General features: G+C 54.9%; 1 protein-coding gene across 11 annotated transcripts; it reads left to right on the forward strand.

Annotated features, from left to right (window-relative positions):
* Nucleotides 1–155: 155 nt before the first annotated feature.
* On the forward strand, nucleotides 156–19,071 carry SLC22A8 (solute carrier family 22 member 8). 11 transcript variants are annotated; one of them, XM_085009727.1, is made up of 12 exons: nucleotides 156–275; nucleotides 644–737; nucleotides 879–1,238; nucleotides 11,641–11,744; nucleotides 12,270–12,424; nucleotides 13,184–13,352; nucleotides 15,727–15,850; nucleotides 16,069–16,184; nucleotides 17,116–17,330; nucleotides 18,049–18,157; nucleotides 18,313–18,516; nucleotides 18,608–19,071. In XM_085009727.1, exons 3-12 carry the CDS (start codon nucleotides 903–905, stop codon nucleotides 18,705–18,707), a joined length of 1,632 nt encoding a protein of 543 aa, XP_084865853.1. In that variant the 5' UTR covers nucleotides 156–275; nucleotides 644–737; nucleotides 879–902; the 3' UTR covers nucleotides 18,708–19,071.
* Nucleotides 19,072–23,342: the final 4,271 nt, after the last annotated feature.

Consider the following 23,342-nt stretch of genomic DNA (forward strand, 5'->3'; position numbering starts at 1 on the left):
CACCCCAGCCTTTGCTGAGGCAGCCCTTTGAGGAAAGCTGGGCTTAGTGGGTCCACAGCAATTTCCCTGCCGGTGTCATTAATCCCCAAAGAAAGTCAAACATTAGCCCGGGAAACAGCTTATTCCTTATATAAGCCCTCCTGGGGAAGGCACAAACACAGCTTGTTGGAGCTGAGCTGCCAAACTAGAGCAGCTGCCGGACCCTGGGACTTGAGCAAGGGTTCCAGCCACATCGACCACCAGCCCCACCGGAGGCAGCCAGGCCCAGCCACCAGGTGAGAAAGGACACAGCCCCCCCAGCCCCAGTCCCCAGGGACCCCTGGGAAGACCCCAAGGCCAGACCCTGCTTCCACAGCGCAGCTGGCCAAGTCTCTTATGCCCTCCGGAACCTACTTGGGGCATTTCTGCTGCCCCAGGGGACAGCCAAAAGCCAGCACAGGCTTGGGGAGACTTCCAAGATAGGGTCCCTTGGTCCCAGCTGTGTGGTCTGCACGACCCCATGCCTGCAGCCTGTGTGTGATCAGCCTGGCTGAACACATATATCTGCGCACCCACAAGTCCCCGCTCGCACACATACAGCCACACGCCCGAGCTCACGCAGCCGGGCCCCTACACTCCAGGCTAAAAGCGCACATCCCCCCAGACACCCCTCTGGACACACACCTGGCCACACACCACACCTATGACCCCACTTCTGTACAGGCCGTCGGGTGCATCCTCCTGCCATAAATCTGCAGGTACGCACAGCTGAAGCCCCCATCCTCACACCTTCATACAGACCCTCGAGCTCACACACACACCTGGGCACACCCTCCCCCTTGTGCCTCCACCCCCATCCACCTGCCCCCCGTCTCCCCGGCCTGGTGCCCCGCCCGCAGCTCTGGCTCATCTTGCCCGGCACCATGACCTTCGCCGAGCTCGTGGACCGCGTGGGCAGCAAGGGGCCCTTCCAGCTCCTACACACGGTCCTGCTAGGCCTCCCGATCCTCGGCATGGCCAACCACAACCTGCTACAGATCTTCACAGCGCCCACCCCCGCCCACCACTGTCGCCCGCCACCCAACGCCTCCGCAGGGCCCTGGGTGCTCCCCACGGGTCTGAACGGGAAGCCCGAGACGTGCCTCCGTTTCGTATATCCGCCCAACGCCAGCCTGCCCAATGACACCCGGGGGGCCACCGAGCCCTGCCTCGATGGCTGGATCTACAACATCGTCGACAGGGATTCCATTGTGACTGAGGTACGCCCGGAGGCCACCCCTCCCTGCGCTTCCCGCGAGCTCCCCCACGCGTGGACAGGCGACCAGGCTGGGGGGCTGGTATCCCTAGGACCGGGGACAGGGCGCGGGGCAGGCAAAGAGGAAGGACGAGGGGCTTCCACCCAAAAGGTTTCCTTCCTTCACGTTCAGGGTACAACCTTTTCCCCACAAACAGCCCATTCTATGGCAGGTGCAGTGCCAAGCTCCGGGGTTACAAAAATGTTCCACTCCTGTCCCCATGGGGTCCACAGCCCAGCGGGGGTCACATCAATTAGTGAGAGTACCACACTAAGACGTGTCAAATTACAACTTCCAAGTACTGAGGGCTGGGGCCTTGGACTCACAGGTCACCCCTGAGCTGTGGGCAGGGGCGGGGTGGGAAGCCTCCTTAAAGAAGTGACCCTGGGCTGAGATAGGAAGGTCCAGTAAGTGTTGTCCAGGCAGCGGAGGAGAGGAGGGAAATTCCATCTTGCGCAAAGGCCTCAAGGTGGGAGGGTGCACAGACAGAGGGGAGTGTTGGGACATGCCGAAGCAGATCCAGAAACATCTCTTCCCGAGCCACTCCTGTGTTCACCGCCCCCTCATTCCCGGGCTCCTTTGTTTGCTAATCCTTTGACCTGCCAGGAGTTACAGAGTTAAAGCAGGTTCCTGAATGATCTGGAGACCTCGCTGGGGTCAGATGAAAAGAGGAAAACGGGAACTGACATTTATTGAGGACCCACAAATGGCCAGGCACACCTTGGAGTTTGGCCGACCTTGTCTCCCGCAGTTTGATCCCCACAATGATATCCTGTTGAAGGTGATTTGATCTCCTTTTACAGATCACCAAAAAAAAAAAAAAAAACTAAGACTCAGAGAAGGGAAGGGATGGTCCAGTACCACCCAGCTGTCAGTTTGGAGGCTGGAATTTAAAGCGAAAGCCCATGTGGGGCACCGGGGTCAAGCATTTATGGTAGGACAAAAGAGGGAGGAGCCATGGGATTCCAGGGAGGCTTCCTGGAGGAGGTGGCGTCTGAGTGGTGAGCGGAAGCCAGGGTTTGTTTTCATGCTTTACATGGGGGACCATGAGCCCCTCAAAGGCAGGATGTTGCTTTTGCCTCTTTAGAAAAGATGCATTTCAGAGTCTTTACCCAGGGCCAGTCCTCTCTGGGCACATGATGAGCATGGGCTCTTGGAACCCTGGCAAGTGGCATCTCAGTGAGGAAAGTATTGTCAGTACCTTCAATTCACAGACAAGGAAACTGAGGCTCAGCCTAGTTCCACAACTTTCCCAGGATTACACACGCTGAGGACCTGGCAGCGGAAAGATTTGAATCCAGGATTTTGTATGTTTATGATTGTCATTCCTTTGTTTAATGAGTATTTATTTGCATATAAAGCATTTAGTACATGCAGGCACTAAGTTCTTTATAAATAGGAACCCTTTTAACCTTCCTGACAACATTATAAGGCAGTTGGTATGATAAGCCCCTTATTGCAATGGGGAAACTGAAGCACAGAGAGGTTAAGGAGCTAGTTCAAGGTCATACCACTAGTAAGAGGCAGATTCAGGGGAGTCCCTGTTGTGGCGCAGCGGAAACAAACCTGACTAGTATTCATGAGGATGCCGGTTCAATCCCTGGCCTCACCCAATGGGTTGGGGATCCATGAGCTGTGGCGTAGGCTGCAGATGCGGCTAAGATTCCACATTGCTGTGGCTGTGATGTTGGCCGGCAGCTGTAGCTCTAATTCGACCCCTAACGGGAACTTCCATGTGCCAAGGGTGCGGGCTTAAAAAGCAAAAAAAAAAAAAAAAAAAAAAAAGAGGCAGATTCGAGATCTGAATAAAGGGCATCTGGCCCCAGAGCCAGGGTCCTAACCCTTACAGCTGCTAACTCTCATAGCCCTAGATATTTCCTCCCTGTCCTATGCACTTTCTCTCCCCAGCACCAAGCACGGTGCCTGAAATGCATCCAGCACCCAACAAACATTTACTGAGAGCCATGCCCATGATATTGAGCATTGAATCCGTGAGCCCTGCCTGCCCTCCCAGAGCTCACATATTGGAAGGAGGCAGCCCCACCCTCAAGAATCACCAGCATCGTGGGTGGGTGGGTGGGTGGGGTTGCATGCTCCCCCAGGCAGGGGTGTTCAGCTGCTCTGCTGTATCCCCAGCAGCTGGAACAGTGCCTGGCACCGAAGAGTGAAATAAATATTTGTGGAATGGATGGATATGAGCTTTATAAACTCAGGGGGCTCGGGGAGTTCAGAGGAGGGCCATCTCAACCAGCCTGGAGGGGGAACCCAGGAGAGCTGGCTGGAGTCCGCAACACCAACACTGGGTGTGAAGGGGGGGTGAGGGTTAGGGAGAAGGCTGAAATGGACAAGTGCACCCCAGGCAAAAGGATCAGTGTGGGTGGCATCCGATGTCCAGTCCGAGAAGCAGGAAGAGCGCAAATGAACCAGGGCCCCCAGAGACTGAGGAAGGCTGGAGAGGCGGGCATGGGGTGCACAGGCCACCAGACAGGGCAGGAGGGGACAGTAGGAGGGTCTGGCTTGGATGCTGAGGCGAAGGTGTGGCCTCTGTCCTGAAGGTGACAGGAAGCCATTGAGTGATATTAACAGGAACGTGGCACGCTCAGATGACCTTCTGAGGGCAGTCACTCTGGCTACGGAGCGGAGAGTAGCTTGTGAGGTGTTTCAGTCCAGCTGCAGGGAGATCAGTTAGCGGGTTGCCACAGGGACCCAGGACAAAGACGGCAGATAGCAGGGGCACTCGGAATAGATTCCAGAGAGGTTAGGAAGTCAGAATCTCTGGGACTTGGGAACCAAAGGGACGTGAGAGTAAAGGATGGGGGAGTCAAAGATGCCCTGATACCTGTAAATAAGTTTCCAGGTGTATGGGTGACTCGCTGTATCTGGTCCCTGGGAAGACAGACAGAAAGGAGGGGTAGAGCCACCCTCTACGTCTTCCAAAACACAGAACCTACCCAAGAAAACCAAAATCCTATAAGGAGCAATTAAGTAATAGCCATCACTACCACTTACTGTGTGCTTACCCCACGCCAGATGCTCACATGAACTCGTTTAATCTTCACAACACCTCTCAGAGGTTGGTACCCATATTTTGTCATTTTTGCAGATGAGGAAACCAAGGTATCGGTCACGGGCCCGAGGCACCCCCAGTTCAGCAGTAGCAGAGCTGGGAGTCAAGGTCAGGCAGCAGGGCTCCAGAGCCACCTCTCCCCCTCCCCCTCCTCCCTCACCCCCTGCTTCCACTGCAGCCAGGCTCGGTGCTAGGAAGCACTTAGTTAATGCTGAATGAAGGCCATGCCCCTCAGAGCCGGCAGGAGGGACTCAGACTCTGCTGACTGCCGGGAAGCGGCTTCCCTCCAGGGTGCACCATAGGCTCCAGGGAGCCTGGCCAAGAGCAGAGCATGCAGGTCTTGGACCCCGTCAAGCATCAGTTCCCATCTGTGCCAGTTGAGTTCTCAGTCACCCTAAGAGCAGTTGGGTCCATCTGCATCCCCAACGAAACGCAGCTTCTCTCATCAGGCCTCAGGGTCTGTACCCTCCTCTAGGTCAGGTCTGGATCAGGCCCTGGCTCCCTGGGGACTCCCAGCCATGAGAGCCCCTTATCGGGGTCCCCGCCCAGGGTCAGTGGACAGCCCTAGCCAGGGGCTGGTAGCAGGCCAGCAAGGTCAAACCCCCTTGTGTGCTTGTGATAGAAGTCATGGCAAATCCATGCTCCATCTGCTTGGGGAGGGGGTGGCGATCTGGCACCCACCTGGTGGGGGGGCTGGGCCTCTCCTAGGGCTGGGTCTCTGGGGTGGAGGCAGGGCACTGGCTGGACCGGCCCCGGGCAGGGAGGGGGAGAGTCCAGGGGAGGGGTGCGGGGTGGTCATGAGGAAGGCAGCATCTGGCAGCCAGTTCCACCCAGGTGACTCTGGCTAGTAAGCAAAGGCCGTCTTCCAGGAAGACGGCTCGGAATCAGGAGCCGGACCCAAGCGGCAGAGTTCACATCCTGACCCTGCCGTTTAATGGGGACGTTACCATCCATAAAATGGAAGAAGAAAGCGAGTGTGAACATGAAAAGAGATCGTGCAAGGACAGCCTTTGCACAGCGCCCGGCGCCTGCAAGGCGTTCCATGACCAGTCACCACTGCGGTCATTGCCGTGACTGTCGTTGTTAATAGAGATGTTCTGGCGTTCCCGTCGTGGCGCAGTGGTTAACAAATCCGACTAGGAACCATGAGGTTGCGGGTTCAATCCCTGGCCTCGCTCAGTGGGTTAAGGATCCGGCGTTGCCGTGAGCTGGGGTGTAGGTCGCAGATGCGGCTCGGATCCCGAGTTGCTGTGGCTGTGGTATAGGCCGGTGGCTACAGCTCCGAGTTCGACTCCTAGCCTGGGAATATCCATATGCCATGGGAGCGGCTCTAGAAAAGGCAAAAAGACAAAAAAAAAAAAAGAGGTGTTCTGAGAACTAGGGGGTTAACCCCCCACAGAAGAGTAGGGGGACCCCCAGTAACAGGGGACTCAGCGGTCACAGCTCTTCCTGGCTCACCCAGGCCACATGGCTTTGCCTCTCTCCAATTCTCTTCTCCTGGGAACAGCGCGAGGCCTGAAGGGGTCGGGGGGGGGGGGGCAGCTCCACCCCCACAGCCCGGGTTCTGGTGAGCTGTCTCCCTCCCTGCTCAGTCCCCTCGGCTGTAGAATGGGATAATAAGGACCTTCCCCACAGAGGAGGCCGGAGTGGGAGGGCTGCACCGGCTCCAGCCAGGAGCGCGAGGAGTTTCCCTTCCCTCTGATCCCATAAGCTCCCCTGGCCGAGGGGGGACACATTCCTTTCTCTGGGCTCAGCAGAGACAAGGGTGGAATTTTTCAGAAGGAGCTTTACTAGGACATTCAGAGGAAACAAAGGCCTTTCTTTGAAGTCTGGGAAGGGTAGGGAGTGTGGAGTGTGGGCTCTGGGTTCCCTGGGGAGGAGCCAGAGCCCACAGCCAGGGGTGCCCAGCTTGGTCTGGGGGGCAGCTGAAACCCACCCCTGCAGCCCTCCGGTGAGCAGGCCCTTCCCTCTAAGGCCTCAATGATTCCTCTCTGGCCCTGAGCCTTCTTGTCCTGTCTCCAGGGCCACAGAAATCCGGCCCCCTCCCAACCCCAATACACACACACAGGTTCCTGGAGGCCCCGGGTCAGCTGCCGGAGAAGCAGCGAGCCTGGCTACTGGTCCTCCTGGGAGTGGATCTCCGCCCCCTGGGAGGTTTTCTGCCGAGTCTCTGGTCTTCCTCCCTCCCCACCCCCAGGCCCCAGGCTGCCCACCTCCCAGACCACCTGTCCATCTCTTGTCTCCAGCTGCGCTCCCGCCTCACCCCTGCTTGCTCACCCTCAACCCTGCCCTGCCCCCCTCCCATCACCTCCCCTTTCCTAGCCTCCAATCTAACCCCTCGGCCGACCCTTGCCAAGGAAGCCAGGATCCAGTGCAGGAGGAGCCTGGGGCTGTCCCAGGGGCTCTCCAGGGTCAGGGACTGTCTCCGTGAGCACCTACTGTGTGCAGGGCCCCAGGCTGGTGCTTTGCATTCCTGCTCTCATCACCCTGAGAATCTTCTTTTATGGCCATTGTGAAGGTCACCCCTTTTTACAGAGGGATACACTGGACTTCGATCCAAAAGTTGGCTCTCTGGAGTTCCCGTCGTGGCACAGTGGTTAACGAATCTGACTAGGAACCATGAGGTTGCAGGTTCGATCCCTGCCCTTGCTCAGTGGGTTAAGGATCCGGCATTGCTATGAGTTGTGGTGTAGGTTGCAGACTCAGCTCGGATCCCCTGTTGCTGTGGCTGTGGTGTAGGCTGGTGGCTACAGCTCCGATTGGACCCCTAGCCTGGGACCCTCCATATGCCGTGGAAGCAGCCCTAGAAAAGGCAAAAAAAAAAAAAAGACAAAAGTTGGCTCTCTGACACCAGGACAGTGAAGTCAAGCTTTTATAGGAAGAAGGACGGGAGTCCTCACTCCAGAGTCCATATCCTTTCTACTGCGTCACGTGTCCCCATGAGCACAGGCCTTACAATGACATGTGACAATAGTAATAAAACAGCCATCACACAGAGTACGGACTGTGTGCCGGGTAGAGTGCCGGGGGCTCTTCATTCCTTATTTTATTGACAAACCTGAGTAGCGGGAATTAATATTACCGCCATTCTATAGATAAGGCGACTGAGCCAAAGAGAGGTTAAGTAAATGGCTCAGGACACACAGCTACTAGGTGGCAGAACTGGAGACTCATGCCCTTTTGAGTGTGCGCAGGTACCTGGCTCTCTGGCCCATGTGCCCCAGCCCTGGTGCCATCAGGGGTCCAAGCATAGACAGGGGCCATAGCAATTCTCCCCAAGGTCAGAATGGGATCTAGGGGAGGTTGTGTCCCTGGTCCTTGCTCTGGGGGGAGTGCAGACCAAGTGTGGGGTCCCCTGGCAGGGTCAGTCCACACGTACACACACAGCAGGGTCCCCATCCTTGATCCCGCGTGGCTTGCCCTGACCCTGCACAACACACCTTCTGCTTTGCCCTCAGAGGGGCCCCCTGGCCAGTGATTTTGCTGCTGCTCCCACTCCCACGCCCGTCCCTCCCTCTTTGGGCCTGGTTCTGGCCTTGACTGCCTCCCCAATCCTGCCTCCAACTCATCTGTGCTAATGTCTCACTGAGCCTTCTCTCTGGCAACTCAGGGCTCAGAGCAGAGCACAGGTCAGGGACCCTTTGTCAAGAGCACTGCTGGGAATCCAGCAGACCCGGGATTGAGTTTCTGCCTTGAATTGAACCAGACTGTGCTTGGGCAGGTTATTTCTCTGAGCCTTAGGTTCTTTGTAAGATGGAGCTAAAAACAGTGCCCACTTCATAGGATTGTTATGGCATCATTTGCAAAGTTTGCTCCTGAGCATAGTAAGCCTTCTGTTTCTCCTCCACCACCTTCCCGATACATCACCACTCAGGAAGACATGGTTTCCTGTCCTTCCTTTCCTAAACCCAGCTCCCTAAGGACTAACCATTCCAAGAAAGGGGAAAGAAGGCCAGGAACGTTGGATAGGATATTGGGAGCAAGAACTCCATGTGGAGTTGCCAAAAGCTGATAAACAAGAAGAGGTCAGCCCACACGCCGAGGGCCAGATAGAAGCTGAGTGACCAGCTCCCTCCAATCAGCAGGTTACCTCTCTGGCCCTCATCTATAAAATGTGAATATTGATTCATTGGACAAACACGAACATTTACTGTGCCCCAACTACTCTGCTAGCTGCTAGAGATAAAGAGTCAAATGAGCTGCCTCTGCCTTCGGTGAGGTCATGGATTACAGGAGAGACAGACAAGTAAGTAGGCAGAATGCTCTGTCATCTGTGTCCTCTTGGAGATAAGGACAGGATGCTGAGCGAGGAAGGAGAAATTACACTGGGAGTCTGGATGGGCTTCTCAGCCATTTATCCATTTCACAAATATTTACCGATTACCCGCTTGTGCCAGGCACTCAGAAAAGATGTTCCTGACACTCAGAAGAGATGATCTTGACATGTGTTTCAAAGGACTGCCAACTTTGCTAGAATAAGGGGAACACATCAAGTACACGAGCAAAAAGAAGCACAATAGCCTGAAGCTTTCATAGAGTCACTAGTGTAACCCGTTTAAGACCACGGACCCCACGTGGCCCAGCCTGTGCATAGAGTCAAAGTCAAAGGAAGCACAAATCACACTCACAACACCTTGAAGAATAGAGGCTGCAGCCAAAGGTTTTCTTTATAGCCAATTGCACAGAAAGCATGCCCAAAGCCTCTCAAAATATCTTTCCCTCCCCCCAAAATGCAGGATGCCTGTACAAGTCTCCCCAATTCTCTCCATCCATGGTCCTCTCTTTGCCATGCTCTTAGGTTCCCAACCTCGTTCCTAGGTCCTTCAGGGACCCAGACAACTCTGCCCTCTTCAACATGTGTCTTCCAGTGTCACTCTAGTTATCACCCTTCTCACCAACAGGAAGGGAGAAAGCATGCAAGTCCAGGCCAGGGATCCCCCCTTAATTAAATGAAATGGAAGCAGCATCCATTTCTTCCGCACACATGTCACTGTCAAGAACTTCCCGGCCCCACCCAGCTCCAGAATGGCCTGTCACTTTACACAGGATGCCACATAGGACTAGAAGTCTCTCTAGACCCCCACTGGGGTATTTCTTTCACGACCCATCTTTTCCTCCTTTACTCTTTCCCCTCCCCCACCCCACACACATACCAGGCAGCCAGAAGAGCCCACTGTCCTGCTGGCCACACGGGGCCCCTCTGCACCTGCTGGAGGACCCAGAGTCTTTGCCTTCCCCCTACCCACCTCACTTCCCGCAAGGAAAGCAGAAAGATCCCCCTGGGATGTGTGGTTTTTTCCCCCACCCTGTTTTACTTCCAAAACCTTCTCATGAGACATTTCCCATAAATAAGATTCTTCACTTCATTACATGAGTAATTTGGCGTAACTAGACAAAGGGTGCATGTCAGGGATTAGCGGGAGATTAGGCCAGACAGGTGGGCAGGAGCCAGTGCATGGGGGCTGTGTAAATCTGTGATAACAGAGCTTTCTCTTCACCCAGAGGACAAGAGGAAGCCAGGGAGTGCTTTAGGCACGTGGTTTTAGAAAGCCATTCAGGTTATCGGAGAAAGAATGGGTAGCAGGACAGAGGTCCAGGCTGAGAGACCTTTCCGAAGATGGTTGTAAGAATCCTCCCTGGGCTCAGTTTCCTCATCTGTAAAATGAGGATGGTGGTAGCTCCACATCGCAAGGTGGTCGTGACCATTGAAAAAGTTAACGCACAGGATTATTGCTTATTTAGAACAGTGGCTGGTGCAGAGTAAGCCCTTGATAAATGTTGGCTGATATCCTTCCTCCAAGCATAAGACGGTGCGTTCTGCACTAAGACAGCAGTAGCAGAAATACAAGGATCCAGATTCGAGAACTGTGACAAAGGTAGATGGAGCTTCCTGGTGGCCTAGGGGTTAGGGATTCAGGGTTGTCAATGTGATGGCTCGGGTTCGATCCCTGGCCTGGGAAGTTCCACATGCCACAAGTTGGGGGGGGAGGATTAGAAACTGGAGGATCAAGCAATTGTAACGTGGGATAGGAAGGAGTCCAAAAGGGACTGCCAGGGACTGCCATTGAGACCTTACAGGGAGGGGGTGACAGGTGTCATTGACTCCGAGATGCCCGCAAGACATCCCCCAGGAGGAGATTTCAAGGAGGCAGCTGCATCCACTGGTCTCAAGGCCAGAAGAAAGTTAGGCTAAAGATAGGGATTGGGGTCTTCACCATAAAATAATAATTGAAGCCATAGGAATAGATGGCATTTTCTAGGGAATAAAAAGAGGAAAATCCAGGAAGAGCCTGGGGAACCTTTAAGGGATAGAGAGAAAGGAGCCCACAGAGGAAAAGGTGGAAGTCGGGGGATTGGGGTGGAGGTCAGCGGGGTCAAAGGCCACAGGAGGGAAGTCAGGTCAGGAAACAGAAGGTTCCATTGGATTTGGGGAGCAGAGTTTCAGTGGAGTGGCGGGGGGCAGAATTGAGAAATGAGTGGGACATGAAGATGGGGTGACAGCAAAGGTGGCTCCTGGTTCAAGAGACTGGGCTTTGAAGGAAAGGCAGAAATGGAGTGAATGTGGAAAGGAAAGAGGCTCTAAGACAGGGACTGGAGCCCAGGCAGATGCAGTGGGGATGAGTCAGCAGAGAGAGAGAGAGAGACTGAAGGTGGGGGATGGAGGGAGGTGGCCGCAGTAGAGTGACGTCCCCTGGAGGAGAGAGGATGCAGCAGAGGGACTGACCTTGGACGTGTGAGCAGGGGCCCCCAGGATGCAGGTGAGCTTGAGGCCAGACCTCAGGGGGACAGCTGAGCCTACTTCGGAAGCCATATGGCAGGCCACACATGCTTAAGAGATGTCATCAATACACAACCACAGGTCAGGGACCCCAGGAGCCCCAGGCCAGGCTGAAGAGGGGAAACGGCACTTGGGAGTAGGGACCAGTCAAGAGAGGATGCTGGGAGGAGTTCCCGTCGTGGCTTGGCAGTTAATGAACCCGAATAGCATCCATGAGGACACGGGTTCGATCCCTGGCCTCGCTCATTGGGTTAAGGATCAGCCTTGCCATGATCTGTTGTGCAGGTTGCAGATGCGGCTCGGATCCTGCGTTGCTGTGGCTCTGGTATAGGCCAGTGGCTACAGCTCCAGTTTGACCCCTAGCCTGGGAACCTCCATATGCCGCGGGTGCGGCACTAGAAAGACAGAAAACAAAAGCGAGGATGCTGGGAGAGTGGGCACACACTGGGGGGGCACAGTGGGAGCAGCTGAGAGGGCTGATCTGGACTGAGCCCAGCTGGCGCCCCTTTTCTCCTGTGCAGTGGGACTTGGTGTGCAGCTCCAGCAAACTGAAGGAGATGGCCCAGTCAGTCTTCATGGCGGGCATACTGGTTGGGGGGCTCGTGCTGGGAGCCCTGTCTGACAGGTGAGGGGCTGGGGCCTCACCACGGGAGGCACAACCCATGGAGACCCCCATCCCCACCCCTCTCTGTTCCGCCCCTGCACCCCAAAGATGCAAAGAGCTGGGGGAGGTGGGAGAGATGGTCCCTGCTGTGTGGCCAGCCCCTTTCTACCCCCAAACCCTTGCAAGCTGGGTCCAGCCTCCCCAGACCTGGGGGGAAAGCCTCAAGCTTTTCAGACACAAGAGTGGCTGTGTGGCCGTGGCCGTGGACGTGGCTGGGAGATGAGGGGTCCTTTGACCCCTGCTCAGGCAGCTGAGCTGGGGGTCAAGGTGATCATTCATTAACTCAAACTTATAACTGCAAACTTGTCAAAAACACGAAAAAAATAGCAATTACAAGCAAGGTTCTCTCTGGGGAGGGAGTTACATGCCCTGCCCGGCCCTCCGGGAGGTGGGGGGTCCAGCCCTTTGCCCCAAAGCCTGCAGAGTCACTCTCCTTGGCTGGCTCACAGTGGCTAAATCACCCTCTTCTTCTTCTCTGAGCTGCAGGTTTGGCCGCAAGCCCATCCTGATCTTCAGCTACCTGCTGCTGGGCGCCAGCGGCTCGGGCGCAGCTTTCAGCCCCACCTTCTCCATCTACGCAGTCTTCCGCTTCCTGTGCGGCTTCAGCATCTCAGGCATCTCCCTGAGCACAGCAATCTTGAGTGAGCCCCAGGGGTGCGGGCAGGGAACGGGAGTTTGGGGAGCACCAGCCTGAAGCCAAGAGTGGGGTCTGGGCCTGGCCCAGCCAAGGGGAGCGGGTGACCTCGGTCAGGCAAGGCACTGCCCCTCGAAGGACCTCAGAGGGCACCCCCCTCCCCGCCCCCGAACGTTAACAACCAGCATAAGGGCAGCAGCTTCAATACTGAGGACTGACCCTGGCCCCTGCACCAGCTGGGTACACAAGCTCAATAGGTAATCCTATCATCCCGATTTTTCAGGTGAGGAAACTGAGGCACAACATAGGAAGCCACCTGCCACTGGAGTGTGGGCTTGGGAATCAGCCTCACTCACAGCATTTCTAAAATGGACACGAAGAAATCTAAGGATCAGGGTCAGATCAAGGCCAGTGGCGGGGAGTTCCCATCATGGCTCAGTGGTTAATGAACCCAACTCGTATTCATGAGGTTGCAGGTTTGATCCCTGGCCTTGCTCCGTGGGTTAAGGATCCGGGCGTTGCTGTGAGCTGTGGTGTAGGTCGCAGACGCGGCTCGGATCTGGTGTTGCTGTGGCTGTGGTGTAGGCTGGCAGCTATAGCTCTGATTCAGCCTGTGGCCTGGGAACCTCCACATGCTATGGGTGCAGCCCTAAAAAGACAAAAAAAAAAAAAGGAGCCAGTTGTAGAGGCAGGAGCTGGTGCACCCTCTCAGGAGGTGCCCGGGGCCCAGTCGGATCTTAATCTTGTTCTTGGGCTCCTCCTGCAGATGTGGAGTGGGTGTCCACCCGGTTTCGAGCCATCAAGTCCATTGCAGTTGGTTTCTTCTACACCTTTGGCCAGTTCATTCTGCCCGGCCTGGCCTACGCCATCCCCCAGTGGCGCTGGCTCCAGCTCACCGTGTCCGTTCCCTTCCTCACCTTCTTCCTGTTGTCCTGGTATGTGGCCCCCTCTTCTTCAGCCCCCCTCCTCAGGCCCACCGGGGCCAGACAGGAGAACCCCTGCCTGACCAGGCTGGCTGACTTTGCCTGTCCCGAGACACCCTGTTCCAGAGTCAGGAAGGGCATTCCAGGGTGGAGGAACCGCACACAGCGGGAGGGAGCGCTCAGGGGGCCCCCGGCAGTGGGAAATGCGCCAAGTCGAGGTGGCGCGATGGGGCCAGGCTGTGGCCAGCACAGAAAGCCAGGGAGGCCGCAGGTGCTGAAAGACTGGACCAGACTTCTGTTTGTGACAAAAATTCACAGGACAGACCCAAGTGGGAGGGGACAAGAGGCAGAGGGAGGTGCGCGTGTGTGTGTGTGGGGGGGGACACAAGGCATTTGGAAGGAAAAGCGCTCAGAGCTTGGGGACTCCTGGCTTTGAGAGAGAAAGCAAAGGAAAGCTCAGACCTGAGAATCTGGAAGCATCGATGGGTGTGGGGCAGAGACCCTGAGCAAGGACATGGTGAAGGCAGGAAGTGAAGCTGTTGGGTGGTAGACAGTAGCTGAAGCCAGAGAACAAGAAACGATGAATAAGCCCGGGGCAGAAACCAAGTCTTAGAGGGACCCCGCATCGAACACTCACTACGGGCAAGGCCCTGTTCAGGCATCAGCCTACATCACCTCAATGCCCACTGCACCTCTGTGTGGAGGGGCCTTTAGTATTCCCAGTGTACAGATGAGGAAACTGAGGCTCAGAGAAGTGACACAATCCCCCAAGGTTACACAAGGAGACGCACAACTGGAATGGGGCATCCGCTTGAAAATGAGAATAAGGAGTTCCCGCTGTGGCTCAGACGGTTAAGAACTTAACAAAATGTCTGCGAAAATGTGGATTTGATCCCTGGCTTCGCTCAGCGGGTTAAGGATCGGCGTTGCCACAGGCTGCGGTATATGTTGCAGATGCACCTTCGATCCCACATTGCTGTGGCTGTGGCGCAGGCCAGCGACTGCAGCTCCAATTCAGCCCCCAGCCCAGGAACTTCCATATGCCGCGTGTGCAGCTGTAAAAATTTTTTTAGAAGAAATGAAGAGAAAAGGAGCCTAAGCTCCCCAGGAGACAGGCAAGCCTGCAGTGAGAGAGACGGTCAGAGGGTCCAGGGTGGAGCTGGGCATACCTCCTACAGCCTAGGAGGGGAGCCCGGCGTCAGGAGGCGACATTAGCACAGATGGTCAGCAGCCCCCTTCATTGTGTGACTTGGGACAAGCCTCCCCCACTCTGAGCCTCAGGATTCTTCTAGGCAAAATGGAGATACTCATGCCTATCACCCAGAGTTCCATGTGCCTGGTCCACGGGCAAGTTCACCAACGGGAAGCCCTTGGGGTCATTCTTGGGGAGAGCAGGATGGAATCCAGGCCAGGGCTATGGCGTTGGAGAGGAAATCACCGATCATCTTGGTGGGAACAAGTCAAGAAGGCCATCAGGGCAGAAACCAGACCACAAGGCCAGGAGGGCAGGTAGCCATGGGCCCAGGAGGCCACCACTACCAGCTGGACCAATGGTCTGAGGCCAGGTGACCAAGGTCTATTCCCCTGAGGGCCTCGCTGGAGCCAGGGCCTGGGTGCCTGTGGCGACCACAGCCAGAGCAGACCCACCCTGGGCCCACCCTCTTCCGAGCACCCTCCTGTCTCCCCACACCGAGGCCTCTTCCATTTCTGTTCTCCTACTGACCCTCGGGGATTGCTCAGGGTGAACCAACCCCAAAAGTACAGCTCGGGAAGCAGGAGGGTGGAGGCAGCAAGGTTGGCCACCCATTTGCCAACCCCAAGATCCCCACTGTGCTCACACACCCCCACCCCAAGCAGAGTTGGCCTCTTGCAGAGAGAATCAGTGAAAGGGTCCTTAGTCCCATTCCCTAGACCACAGCCCAAAACTTAGCCCCCTTCCTAAGCTGCCTCCCGGGACCACAGCCCTGCCGCCCTTCACCCAGGACCTGGAAAGCAGCCTGAGGAAGGCTGAGGCCGTGGACGTGCACAACCCCAGTGGTCCAGCCTGAGACATGCTGTCCTCTCCCACCTGCCTTGGCCTAGGGCCCAAGGCTCCCAGCTAAGAAACACCCAAGGATAACAAGCGGCCCAAGCTGGGGGCAGGGGAATGGCTCTTCTGGAAAGGGAGGCAAACAACGCTGGAATTTGTTCTGGCTGCAGACAGCCCAGGTGCCAAACTTGGCCAAGTGTAAATTCCATGAAATCTACAGAAAGGCAGCTCAGGTTTCTGGACCTCTTAGCCCTTGCCCCTGGCTCTTGATCTTCTTCCAGCCTCTCAAAAGGGCTTCTGGCCCTGGGGGGTCGGGGAGGCGGGGGAGCCCACTGTGACTTGATTCTGGCCCCCCAGGTGGTTGCCTGAGTCCATACGCTGGATGGTCCTGTCTGGAAAGTCCTCTAAGGCCCTGAAGACCCTACGGCAGGTGGCTATCTTCAATGGCAAGAAGGAGGAAGGAGAAAAACTCAGCCTGGAGGTAGAGGCCAAGAGGGATTGTAGTCTGGGGCCAGAAGCTGGGCTCTACTCTTGGGCTGTCCCCTCCTCTGGCCTCTGGTTCCCCTGCTCACAAGCCTACTTCCCATCTGAGGCCCCAAGCAAGCTTGTCTAAAGGCACCAGGCCGGCACCTCCCTCTCTTCTTCCTCCTGCCCACCAGCTGGTCACTAATGGCACCTCTCCCCTTCTTCTGCCCCAAGGAGCTCAAACTCAACCTGCAGAAGGAGATCTCCTTGGCCAAGGCCAGGCACGGCATAGCAGACCTGTTCCGGACACCTGTCCTACGCCGTGTGACCCTCTGTCTTTCCCTGGCCTGGTAACCCACCACCCTCCGTGCCCGTACCCTAGCACCCCTGCCAAGGCAGGGATGGTGAACAAGACCTCTGGCAGCCTCAGCTGAGGACAAAGCCTAAGTACCTGCAAGAAGAGGGGAGGGATCCCCTCCTCTGGGCTGCCCCAGCCCCATCTCCAGAATCTCCCGCATTCCTGCCCCACACAAAGGGTCATACCCTGCTTCCTTCTGGGGTCACACGCACCTCACCCAAACCCCTTCACCAGCTCACGCCTCTACCACGGCAGTTTCCCCAGGCTGTGCCTCTCAGTTCCTGCTCCCTCCTGGTCCAGCTCTGTCCTCTGGGGCCCCACAGAACAAGGCTGGCCCTCGAGGCTCCATGACTTAAGGAAAGAAATCATGTTTCTCCCACGTCTTCTCTTCGGTCTAACATCCGCCGCTCCTTCAAAGCCCTTTATGCGACCTGGTTCTGAGGCCATTTTCCATCCTGGCCATCCCCACGTAAAAAGGATTCATTTTGTCCAGACTCTACAAAAGGGATTCCATGATTCTGAGAGGGGGAGGGGAGGCATCAGACCCATGTGCCCAGCTCAACTTTCACCTCACCTGCTCTGGATGCTAAACCATTACCCAACCAAGAGATGTCATCGACTGCCTCCTTTGGTCTCCAGGAGTCCTTCTGCTCCCGATATTCTCTGGAGTCAGTTATATGGCATCGTTGCCCCTCTGCCTTAGACCGTGACCATGTAAGACATGACCAATCAATCTCAGCACTCTTTCCGTGATCCCAGACACAATCACAGAGACTTCAAAAGGGCACGCGAGTAGCCCCAACCAATCAGCTGCAGATGGGACAAGGGATGAAATTCTTCATCATCCTGGTGACCCAGTGAGCAGTGTGGGGAGAAGCCCCAGCCTGGCTGTGGGTCCTAATCAATCACTCTCTGCCCCTCAGGTTTGCCACTGGTTTTGCCTACTACAGTTTGGCTATGGGTGTGGAGGAATTTGGAGTCAACCTCTACGTTCTCCAGCTCATCTTCGGTGGGGTGGACGTCCCAGCCAAGTTCATCACCATGCTCTCCATAAGCTATCTGGGCCGGCACATCACGGAGGGCATTGTTCTACTTCTGGCAGGAGGGTGCATCTTGGCCCTTATCTTCGTGCCCTTGGGTGAGAAGCTGGGGCCACCTCGGAACCCACTGAAAAAGGCTGACTCATGGGGCCAGTGTGTCTGTGGGCCTCACCAACTGGGGAGTGGGGTTCCAGGGGTTCTGGGTGTGCTGACTCTGCCTCTAAGTCATGGTGTAACCTCGAGCAGGTCACTGTGGTCGCTGGAGCTCAGATTTCTTGTCTAGAAAATAGCTCAGTTGGGTTGGATGATCTCAAAGATCGTTTCCAGATCTGGCTCGGACTGGGCAAAGCAAGGTGGTGTCTGCACGGGGCTAGGAATTTCTCAGGGTGTGGGCATTGCCTGGGTGACATTGCTGCAGAAAAGGAGCTCAGATGGGGAGACATCAGAGCCTCGGTGCTCAAGGAACACTCCCCCAACCTACTCCACCAAGACCTTGGAAAAGCCCCTTTCCCCTTATATAGATGTTTGCGGGTTCATACAACCCATATCCTTCCAAAAGAACTTGAGACAGTTTAGGACAAAAACAGATGCAACGAAATGTGAGAACAGGGTACCAGAGCCAGGAGAAAACCCATATGCAGCAGGACACAAGCCTGCGAAGCACTAGGAACAGCGGAGGGGCTCTTACTCGGCTTTTAAGTTTGGATCTGAGCTGTTCAGCAGCCAAAGCCAAAAAGGAGACCAGGTCCCCCGAAGCGTGAGAACCCGCAGGTGCTCCTGGGCCCCAAGGTCCACTGCATTTTCTTTCCTCTGCAGACTTAATGACCCTGAGGACAGTCCTGGCTGTGTTCGGGAAGGGATGTCTGTCCGGCTCCTTCAGCTGCCTCTTCCTCTACACGAGCGAGTTATACCCCACAGTCATCCGGTAGGTGCTGGGTCAGCGGTCAGCCCAGCCAAAGGATACAGCAGCAGGTGGGCTGGTGGCATCCTTGCACCCCTGCCCAGGGGTCCCCTGTTCTTTGAGAACCCCCCACACACACACACACACAGGCTGTCAATCCCTGCTCTGAACTCTCCCAGGCAAACAGGGATGGGCGCAAGTAACCTGTGGGCCCGCGTGGGAAGCATGACCGCCCCGCTGGTGAAAATCACGGGGGAGTTGCAGCCCTTCATCCCCAACATCATCTTTGGCACCATCGCCCTCCTGGGAGGCAGTGCAGCCCTCTTCCTGCCTGAAACGCTCAACCGGCCCTTGCCAGAAACGATTGAAGACATAGAAACCTGGTCAGTCCCCTGCCTTTGCCCCCCCCACCCCGCCACCCCGTCCTCCTCTGTGGGGAGGCCCAGGGCTTTTCCTGAGCTCTCTTTCCCCCAGGTCCCTGCGGGCAAAGGAACCAAAGCCAGAGCCAGAAGCGGAAAAGTCATCCCAGAGGATCCCTCTGCAGCCTTGTGAACCCGGCCCGGGCCCCAGCTGAGACCAACAGCCCTCCCCTCCCTGCCCTCCAGAGACGAATCCCAGCCAGGTCCTTGCCTGTCTTGAGGCTCCGTGGGCCCCCTGGGGAGGCCCCGGGCACATCCATGGTCCCATAGAACAGGGTCTTCTGAGAGCTTGATGGAGGCGTCTCCATCAGCCCCGGAGCCCCCCCACCCAGCACTGGCCCATTCAAAGGTTTGGCCACAGGCCTTCACACACTCTGCCTGGCCCCCGCCCTTCCCGCAGCCCAGGCCCTGTCATTCTTCTGTCCAGCTCCTCCTGCCATTGCTCCCACCCACTTCCCTTTCTGGAGTCCACTCCTTTCTCCAATGGGAGATTTCAATAAACGGTGGTGAAGAACTCTAGCCACGCTGCTCAGGGATGCAAGTGGGAAAGGCGGGGGAAGCCCCCATGTGGACAGGTGACCAGGGACATCCGTCCATCTGCACGTGCATGCACATGCAGGAATGGGCACACGGGTACATGCACGCTGGGCTGAAGTGAACACGTGTGTGCTGTGTAAGTATGCAGAGATGGGTAAACACCAAGCCTGTGTTAATCGGCTTGGGCCGCTGTAACAACATGCCACAGACCGGATGGCTTCAACAATTTCTTCCTCATGGTTCTGGAGGCTGGGAAGTCCAAGATCAAGGTGCCAGTCAGATGTCTTTTCACTGCATCCTCATATGGTGGGAGACGGAGAGATGAAATAAGCTTTCTGGTTTCTCCTCTTATAAGGGCACCAACCTTATCACAAGGGCCCCACCCGCGTGACCTCATCTAACCCTAATTACCTCCCCAAGGGCCACCTCCTAAAACCATCACATGTGGGGTGGGTAGGGCTTCAGTGTATGAATCTGGCAGGGATACCAAGCAGTCTATAACAAGTCCTGTGCATGGAAGTGCCACATGTGTACCTACGTGTCCCATTGTGCATGTGCACGCTTGACTGGACAAGCCCAGAGTGGCTGCAGACGGAAGCTGGGGGCTCCTCCAGTTCCAAACTCCTTCTGGCTATACGCCCTCAGTCTCCGGTTCATGTCCCAGCCCTGCACTCACCAGACAGCTTTGTCTCCGATTTCACTGCAAGAATACAGCCATGACTGAAGGTTGTCGATGTCCGCCCCCATGTTTCCAGAGCATCCCCCAGTCGCAGCAGAAAGTCCAGTCCTCCCATGGGCTCTGCATCCAGCCTCTCCTGCTAGCAGCCACGTGCCTTCCCCCTTGGGTCTGTGTTGGATCCCTCTCTCCTGGCTCCTTCCCATCAACAGTTAAATAAAGCCAAGCCTCTCCTCTCTTAACACAAACCAACCAAACCTTGGGTGCCGCATCTCCCTCCAGGGGCCACACCGTCTCTTTCTCCCCTTTGCAGCCAGACTTCACAAAGTTGCTGTCTGCCTCGCCTGCCTCCATTTTCTGACTTCACCCAAGCTGTGCTCTGGCTCCCACCTCCCTCTGAAACTGTCAGCAATTGTTTCATTGTTGACATTCATCCCGCCCCACGCCCCCCCACCGCGTGCCAGTCCACAGGCCACTTGTCATCCCTCCTCCTGCTTGACAGCCCATCAGATTTGGGTCTATCAGCCATGCTCTCGTTCCTTGGTCTCTGAGACGCCATGTGCCTGCAGATGCCTCTCACACCCTGGCTGCACCCTCTCAGTCTGCTTTGTGGTTTCCTGTACATGCTACGGCGTCTATCTGTCCTGCACCCAGCCCTTCCGCAAGGACCTACATTCCCCAGCACCTGCTAAGTAAACGGTTAACATGACCCTGCACCTCTGGTCATGATCGACTGGACCAGAGGGCCCTCCAGATCCAAATCTCAATTCATCCCATGGTCCCTCCTGGGCTGGGACTTGGGTTATGGAGGTTCTGGTCCATCTCTTGTTTCTTGCCCTGGGAAGACAAGTTAGCATGAGGGTGGGCTGGCCCAGATGAACGCAGAACAGAGAAAATCAGTTGCAGAGAAGGAATCGAGCAGGTGCACAGAAGAGAGACAACGTGGGTGCAGATAAACAAACGGTGAGACCATTTGCATTGATTCTGCTTTTAAAAATTCCATTGGAGTATAGTTGATTTACAATGTATTGGTTTTAGGCGTACAGCAAAGTGAATCAGTTATACCTATATTATATACATATATATCCATTCTTTTTTCCAATGGATTATTACAAGCTATTGAGTAGATTTCCCCATGCTATGCAGTAGGTTCTTGTTAATTGCCGTTTTTTTGTTTTTTGTTTTTTTGTCTTTTTGCTATTTCTTGGGCCGCTCCCACAGCATATGGAGGTTCCCAGGCTAGGGGTCAAATCGGAGCTGCAGCCACCGGCCTACGCCAGAGACACAGCAACGCGGGATCCGAGCCGCGTCTGCAACCTACACCACAGCTCACGGCAACGCCAGATCCTTAACCCACTGAGCAAGGGCAGGGACCGAACCCGCAACCTCATGGTTCCTAGTCAGATTCGTTAACCACTGCACCACGACGGGAACTCCTTAATTGCCTATTTCATACAGTGGTGTGTGTGGATTCCAGATCCCAGTTACCTCTCAGCCCTGGATGACTTTCTGCCCTCTGAGTTCTCCAAATATTTTGAAGTCTCTGAATCAACAACGTTTTTTTAAAAAAAGCTAAGCTCAAAAGTTTCTGTTCCTTATTACCAAACAATTTCAAAAGCAATTCCTGCAATGAGATCCTGCTGTGTAGCCCTGGGAACTATGTCCAGTCACTTATGATGGAGCATGATAATGTGAGAAAAAAGAATGTATACCTGTATGTGTAACTGGGTCACCCTGCTGTACAGTAGGAAAAATAAATAAATAAAGAGGGAAAAAAGAAGCAATTCCGTTAACATCTCTTAACGCCGACATTTCTCAAAACCCTTTCCTGGGACCTCTTCTTTGCCAGCACTGTCCAGTGAAAATATAATGCAAACTACCTGCGTAGTTTAAAAATTCCTAGGAGTTCCCATCATGACTCCGTGGTTAAGGAAGCTGACTAGTATCCATGAGGACGCAGGTTTGATCCCTGGCTAAGTTCCGTGGGTGAAGGATCTGGTGTTGCCGTGAGCCATGGTGTAGGTTGTAGACACAGCTCAGATCTGGCGTGACTGTGGCTGTGGTGTAGGCCGGCAGCTATAGCTCTGATTCGACCCCTAGCCTAGGAACCTCCATATGCCTCAGATGTGGGCCAGAAAAGACAAAAAAAAAAAAAAACCTAGAGTCTGTTTTTTAAGTTAAAAAGATGAAATTAATTTTAATACTATATTATGTACTACAATAATATATTTTATTTAACTCAATATATCTATATATTTCCATTTCAACATGTAATCAATATAAAGTAATCAATGGGGTAGTTTATAGCCTCTAATTCATAAAGTCTTCAAAACCCAATGTGTATTTTACCCTCACATCCTGTCTTAATTCAGATTAGTTCAGTTCAAGCGTCCAGTAGCAACTAGCAGCTCCCATACCATATTCAGACACATGGCAGGGTTTCAATTTATCAGCCAGAGAGCTAATTACGCTCAAATCTATATGTAGATATCTTTTTTTTTTTTTTTTTTTTTTTGCTTTTTAGGGCCGCACCCAAGGCATATGGAAGTTCCCAGGCTAGGGGTCAAAATCGAAGCTACAGCTGCCAGCCTACACCACAACCACAGCAACACAGGATCCCCGACCCACTGAGCGAGGCCAGGGATCAAATCCGCATCCTCATGGATCCTAATCAGATTCATTTCAACTCCCTGTAGGTAGATATCTGTGAGAAAAAGCTTAATGAACATGAACTAGATCACACTGCACCCCTGCTTCAGTTTTTTTGGTGACATCCCATTGGGATACCATGAAAACTGTTATAAGGCCCCGTTATGATCACGCCCCACCGGGTTCTCAAGGGCTTCCGTTTTTTCACACCCTCCACCTTGCACCCTGAAATCCAGCCTCCTTTCACTTCTTTCAGTTCCTAGGCTGCACCACCTTCTCTATGCCTGCCCTTCATGCATGCCTAGCACCTGCCTTCTCTCCCACCCCATCCCCATCACATGGGGGGGGGGCTGACAATGGGACCCCCAGTGCCTTCCCTGGCTTGATGGGTCTCAAGCTGGAGAGAGAGATGAATTGGGCTTTTGAAGAACACTGGTGCTCTCTCCCCACCCCCATCTTTCAGTTGTCCAGCATTCAGGGGGGCTTCCAAGATGTCCTAGCTATGAGCATTCCTGTACTGCTTATCAGGGTTTTTTTTTGCAAAGACACCCAAGGAAGGGGCCCAGGAAAGCACTTCCAAGTCACAGGTTCAGGACTTCCAGTGAAATGGGTGCTGGTCAGGAGGTACTGTCCCCCGAGGACCCAGTCCTCTTGCCATTCTCAAATCCCCCATCTGGAGTCCACCCTGCCTCCCTCTCTGCTTGTTCCTCTACAACACCAGCTCCTCCTGCTTTCCCTGCTCCCTTCTCTCTGTCCCTGAGCTGGGCTGCCAGCTGGTTCTGTGAATTTCCATCCAAGGTGGAGCACCCCACTTGGGCAGCATCCTCATACTGTGACCTCATTGGTTCCTAGACTCACGTTCAGCCTTTAAATGGCAGTCTTTGGATGAATTTCTCATTTTGGTACCACCCATTGGCCAGGGGAGCCA

Source organism: Sus scrofa, chromosome 2 (assembly GCF_054392235.1).
Source record: "Sus scrofa isolate SSC_HxYL_T2T_F1_AM1 chromosome 2, Sscrofa_HxYL_maternal_Yorkshire_Landrace_v2.0, whole genome shotgun sequence".
NCBI lineage: Eukaryota > Metazoa > Chordata > Mammalia > Artiodactyla > Suidae > Sus > Sus scrofa.